Consider the following 6,217-nt stretch of genomic DNA (forward strand, 5'->3'; position numbering starts at 1 on the left):
TTTTAATCGAATAAGACTTAGCAAGACTATTCTTTTTAACACAGTACAAACGTAGACACTGATACATACGCACATACACTCACCCTTATTAACGCATGCACACTCTACCTCTATGAGGACCTGAGAGAGACAATGTGACACGTCATTTTGAGATTGACGAAGGCGCCAGAGACCCTTTTATAGTCGACAAAAACGTCTCCTCACACTGAACGCACGTCGTCGGAAGGCCTGAAATAAATTTTGAGAAATGCTAGCACCAGTGTCAAGTCTGGACTTGAACCTTGCTGAGATGGAGATATCACTGTCCTCCTAACCATTCAACCACAGATTGATTCATCCCCATAAACTATTTATTATGTATATATTTTGGCCATGTTGGTCAATTTCATTTGTACATCGTATCATGCACTTTTTTCCCTAAGAATTCCTTTGTACCAGAATGTTTCATAGAAAACCTAACACCCAATCAAAACCTCGTCAAGCAGAATTTCCGTAAATTCAAATTAGGATGGCATTGCAGTCATGTGTTTATACTATTCCTGCGTTTTTAGGTTCATGCCGATCGAAGATGCCCTCATTTTTTGTCGCAATAAAAAAACATGCCCTTCTTATTTTGTTGTCCATTTATTCGCAGGACTTGTTTCTTCATTTTACCAATATGTAAGCTTTGAATACTTTTCCTAAATTATGTGTATGAATTCCGCTAAGTTTCAAAAGAATTGCTTATATGTTTCTTTTCTTTCGGGGATATGTATCAGACTCTAAAGATCGACTATACCCCTTCCGTATCAAAATATAAGACACTTTGTTATACTATGATCGTGTAAAAATAGTCTTATATTTTGACACAGAGGGAGTATACTATTTAATTTTCTACACGAGCAGTTTGACATGGCTTCACGTGATGTTTTTCGCTAACCTAAAGCAAATTCAATTGAACTACAAAAACTGGAAAACAAAGCAACCAATGAGCACGCTCAACACCGCACGGAAGGTGCAAGTTGGGTGCCCCCAAGCAATACTCCACCTCTCCATCCCTCCTAGGCTCCTACTACTAGATATGAAACCACACCGCGACGGGTTCCGCAACCAACTTCCCTGTCGATACTCCGTTCCCGTTACTATTTGTTATCCCCACACACGCACCCGCACGGCGACGAAGCAGTCAGAACGCATCAGCAGCGGTAGAAGAAGATTGGATTGGATAGCGTGGGCGAGGGCGAGCCCTCACCGTCGTCACCGCCGATAGGTCCGATGAGGAACCCGCCCGGCCGGTACCTCCTGCGCGTCGCCACCCGCGCCGTGCGCTCCTCGTCCGGGCTCGGCGGCTCCGGCGCCGGGGCCTCCACCTCCGCCACGTCCCCCGTCGCCGCCTCGTCCGGGGGCCGCCCGCGCAGCCGCGGCGGCGGCATGCTCCTCCGGGCCACGTCCCCGCCCCCGCCCTCCGCCGTCGCGGCCGCCGCGTGCTGGGAGTCCCGCACGCTGCGCCGCGACGGGGAGGACGACTGGGAGGAGGTCGTCGCCGCGGGCGACGCGGCGGCTCCGGGCGCCGGCGACGCGGAGGTGGACAGCGACTACAGGGTTGTCTTCTGGTCCCCACCCACCGGGGATGAAGTCCGCGCCGCCTTCTCTAGCATCCAAGAGTAAGATTCCTTTGCTCCCGCTCGTCCGCTTGCTTAGATTGGATTGGCGGATTTGTACGTACGTTTCGGTGCTCCCTTCCCATGTGTTGGCGATTGGCTTGAAGAGTTAACCTCGCTCGTATGGTTTCAATTAAGTTCCAGACTTCGGACTTCAGTATGATCTGAGAAACTTGGTTCCTCTCGGGCACAACGACAAAAACGTCTCCCACAACGTGTTATTTTGTCTGCGTGCTGTTTATGGTACTGATTGGTTCCTTTACCATGATTGGATGGGGCTCAGGGGCAGTATCGTGTACTTCATTGATTTACGCGGATAGACGCTAGAACTTTCAGTCATCGATTGAAACCCCACCAAAATGAGATATTCACGAGTCCATGATTTGGTTACAATGGTAATTAGTGGCTGTGGCTATGTGCTGTCTGGACGTTATAGGGTGTTAGGATCCGCAAGTATCCAGCGGAGCAACTTTCAATCAGGCTTGGATGGTGCTTGTACCTTTAAATAGGAAATGATCAAACTCTCTACTTTTGATGATTGCTTCCGTTATTTTGTTGTTTTCTGACAGCAAATGCGACATACTCATTTCAATAGCGTAAAACGAGCAATTTTTCTGATGAGGTGTTATAGACCTTTATCCAAGAACTCATTATGCTGAAAAGGGATAATTTAGATGCAGTTTCTGCTTTTACTCTTAATTTAATCGATTTACTGTTTTGCGTTTCAGGGTGTTTGAGGGTTCTTATTATGATGTGAATTCAGATGAAACTGAGAAACAACTAGCATTGCTGTCCAACTCGGAGCATTCTTCATCAACCAATTCATCAGGATCAGACGATTGGGTCGAACCTGCTGCATATGTTCTCAACTCTACTGCTCTTCTGACCAGGGAGCATAGGAATGTTTTGGATGCCTTCCGTCTATTGCAAAGAGACCCTAATGTTCAGGTGAATTATTCCTAACCTATCTTCATGTTCTCAGAAGCTGCATGTTTGATTGTAACACTTGTGTTATTGTGCACGGTCAAGTTTCTAAATAGTTCTTCTCTACCTTGCAGAAAATGGTTATGTCCTTGTCATGTGATAGGACTGTCTGGGATGCTGTAATGAATAACGAGGCAGTGCAAGAATTCAGGAGATCTTTTCAGGATGGTATGTTTAAACTAAAATGTTTATGATCAGCTTTGTTTGGCATAAACCCCAGCGTCACATATATGATATATCTGTTTCTGTTTGTTTACTACTCCCTCGGTCCCATAATATAAGAATGTTTTTAACACTAGTGTAGTGTCAAAAATGTTCTTATATTATGGGATGGATGGAGTAGAAGAGTGTCTTTTCCCCCTAGAACAGTAGTCAGGCAGATGCCATCTAACGACTATTTTGATCAAATTTTTGTACTCTTGCAAAAATAATTAATTATCATAGTTGTATTATTATTTTCGTCTGGGTATACATACATGCGTAGTCTTACTGCATTCTACCACATCTTTCAGGCAAAGAAGTTAATAGAAAGGGAAACTCTTGTGGCCCTGCTGCAGTGCTTAAGTGGATCCTAGCCAACACCCAGGCAAAAATAACGGAATTCTTCGATAATATAGTGAAGATTGTCAGCATGCTCTTCCACCCTCAAAGCGATGAAGATAAGCCTGATCTGTACAGCGATGCAGTGAAGGTGTCCTTCATGCTCTCGGTGTTCGTCTTCATCGTGGTGGCCGTTGCTCGTACCAAGTGAGCACAACAACCCGTCGACTTTAAATTTCAGTGTTTTCATGCCCTCTTTTTTTTTCGAGAAAACGCAAAAGACTTTTGCGTTTCATTGCATTGAAAAGAAGGGGTTTGGTACAATCCTCCTAGGAGGCAGATTTACACGGAGAGTACATGCACATTAGTGGACATCCCAGGTTTGTGGCAAGATGGCCCGGAGCCCCAATGCGCCAGCTCTTGCCCAGGTTTTCATGCCCTCTTAGTTATGGTGCAGGGGCACATCATCTAGTGAGCGTAGTTTAGTCAAGATTGATCACGGACTTGGTTTGAAAGGCCCCCGAATTTACATTGCCCGTGTGGTAACCATGGTTGATCGTAGTTAAATGTTTAAGCTTGCATGCAGTGTGCTTATCTTATTTTATTTCCTGGTGCTTTTGGATACAGTTATGAGCCGTGGGATTTCGAAGTGTGGTGATTGCAAGATTTCTACGAACACGTTATGTAGGACATCACAGGCACACGAAACTTGTACATTGATTATTACTGGGCTGTAATCATTTGCCCATGAAACTGTTGTAAAGGTATTGTTTGTTTTGAGTCTGTTTTTCGTTTCTGTAACTGAAAGTCAATGGGGATTCTTCATCGTGTAATGCTTTCCAACCCGGTGGCCCTGCATATAGAGCTTGAGCAGCGCCAGCGAGTAGTTTCAGACGATAGATGGAATGCTGAAAAGAATTGGAAAATCTTACCACGAAATGTATATATTCTGCTTAAAGTTGCAATCTTTCACCATTCCTTGTTCATGATTCGAATCGAAAACACAGTTGCCACAAATGAGGGATGCAAGCCATCCAACCCAATGAATGAACCAAAAAAGAAAAGAAAAGAAACAACAAACAAACAAGTTTCAGCCGGTGATCATGGTGCCGGTGCCCTCGTCGGTGAGGATTTCGAGCAGGAGAGAGTGCGGGACGCGGCCGTCAATGATGCTGGCCGTGTGCACGCCCTGCGCCAGTGCGCGCACGCAGCACTCCACCTTGGGTATCATGCCCCCACCCACTTTCCCCTCGGCCACCATCTGCCGTACGCCGGCGATATCAATCTCCTTCACCAGGCTACCGGGGTCATCCCGGTCCGCGAGTATGCCGGACACGTCGGTGATCAGAAGCAGCTTCTCGGCGCCAATGGCAGCTGCGATCTCCCCCGCCGCAGTGTCGGCGTTGATGTTATAGGCCTGCCCGGTCTCGTCGGCAGCCACGGTGGCGATGACCGGGATGTGGCCGGAGGCGATGATCGGGTGGAGCACCGAGGGGTCGACGCGCGTGACCTCGCCGACGAACCCAAGGGCTGCCGCGTCGGGGGAAGGGCGCGCAGTGAGGAGGCGCGCGTCCTTGCCGCAGAGGCCGACGGCGGTGGCGCCGGCGAGGCTGATGAGGGAGACGAGCTGCTTGTTGACCTTGCCGACCAGCACCATCTCCACGACCTCCATGGTGAGCGCGTCGGTGACGCGGAGGCCGTTGCGGAACTGCGGCTCGACGCCGACGCGCTGCAGCCAGGAGTTGATCTCCGGGCCGCCGCCGTGCACGAGCACGGGGCGCAGGCCGACGCAGGAGAGGAGGACCAGGTCGCGGATCACGGACGCCTGCAGCTCCGGCGACTTCATGGCCGCGCCGCCGTACTTCACCACCACCGTCTTGCCCTTGAACCGCTGGATGAAGGGGAGCGCCTCCGACAGGACGTCCACACGGTTCAGCGCCGCGGACGCGGCCTGCGCTGGCGCCAGGGAGGAGGAGGCCGAGACGCGGAGCCCGCGGCGTCCATGGGGCGCGGACGAGGCGAGGGGCCGGACGCGGGCGGCGTTTAGGTTAGGATTTGGGAGGGACGCGGAGGGGAGGACGAGGGCGGGGTGGGGCTTTGTTAGGAGCATTGCTGCGGCCGACGGGGAGCCTTGGTGTTCGCGCCGCCGGGGTGCTTGCCTAGACGGAAGGGGTTGGTGGTCGGCGCTGGGCGTGCGGTGCGGGGTGCGGCGCAGCGGAAGAGACGGTACTTGTACATGGAAGAGGCGGGCGGAGTTGGTGGTGACTGCGGAGTGCGCTTCTGCGAAGTGCGAACCGGCTGCCGTTGACACGAGCACGTGGTTATTTCTTTGGTCAAAGGCTTGCAGAAAGGCGTTCATGTTTTTTGTCTTTTCATTCATGTTTTCAGCAGTCCTTTGACTAGAAATCTCAAAAAAGATCGAGCAAATTGATACAGACCTCTTACTCGGAGCATTTCCAACCGGACCGGATAAATGTGACCCCATACTATGGCCCATTGGCCCTGTTCGGATCCTCTTCGCTCCACAACTGCAGCTCCCGAAGCGGAGGGAGTGGCTCGAACAGAGCTCCTCGCGCGGAGTGGAGTTTCGCGACTGAAGAGGTTTCGAACAGGCATTATATATGTCTATGTCTCGGGACGTGGTGTATGTCCGACCCAGCAATCAGAATCCTTATTTTTAAAACCTCGAATTCAATCAAAAACATGAATACATAGTTTGAACATAAAATTCACTAGAAGTATTGGGTGCGCTACGCTGCACAGTTGATGTTGTTGGTTTTTCATCAAAAAAAAGTATCGGTGTGTCTGTGGAAGATGGTGAAATGTTTTTTTATTAACAATGTGGTATTTTGATGGTCTCTTTCTGGGGTATAATTATATGTTATCTGCAAATTAGCACACATGTATACAGGGAAGTTTCTTGAAAAGGTGACCACATGTATTAATTGGTGCTATGGTGTCCCATGTTGGCAAAAAATTGTCAGGTGATGAGAGGGTGCGAGACTGATGTTTTTTATAAGCTGGTTGTTGCGGATTGATTTGAGTAGTCATTG

The 6,217-nt window shown here is 49.3% G+C and overlaps 2 protein-coding genes across 3 annotated transcripts; one reads left to right on the top strand and one right to left on the bottom strand.

Annotated features, from left to right (window-relative positions):
• The first annotated feature begins 1,094 nt into the window (after window positions 1–1,094).
• On the top strand, window positions 1,095–4,004 carry LOC119323224. Of its 2 annotated transcripts, none has more exons than XM_037596820.1 (5): window positions 1,095–1,643; window positions 2,369–2,588; window positions 2,699–2,792; window positions 3,137–3,406; window positions 3,593–4,004. In XM_037596820.1, exons 1-4 carry the CDS (start codon window positions 1,255–1,257, stop codon window positions 3,373–3,375), a joined length of 942 nt encoding a protein of 313 aa, XP_037452717.1. In that variant the 5' UTR covers window positions 1,095–1,254; the 3' UTR covers window positions 3,376–3,406; window positions 3,593–4,004. The 2 variants fall into 2 exon arrangements, with proteins under 2 accessions (XP_037452717.1, XP_037452716.1); XM_037596819.1 differs by having other exon boundaries at window positions 3,137–3,371; window positions 3,792–4,004.
• A 105-nt stretch (window positions 4,005–4,109) lies between these two features.
• On the bottom strand, window positions 4,110–5,348 carry LOC119323223 (acetylglutamate kinase-like). Its single transcript, XM_037596818.1, has one exon. The coding sequence runs from the start codon at window positions 5,272–5,274 to the stop codon at window positions 4,255–4,257; it is 1,020 nt and encodes a 339-aa protein (XP_037452715.1). The 5' UTR covers window positions 5,275–5,348; the 3' UTR covers window positions 4,110–4,254.
• Window positions 5,349–6,217: the final 869 nt, after the last annotated feature.

This window comes from Triticum dicoccoides, chromosome 6B, assembly GCF_002162155.2.
Source record: "Triticum dicoccoides isolate Atlit2015 ecotype Zavitan chromosome 6B, WEW_v2.0, whole genome shotgun sequence".
Classification (NCBI taxonomy): domain Eukaryota; kingdom Viridiplantae; phylum Streptophyta; class Magnoliopsida; order Poales; family Poaceae; genus Triticum; species Triticum dicoccoides.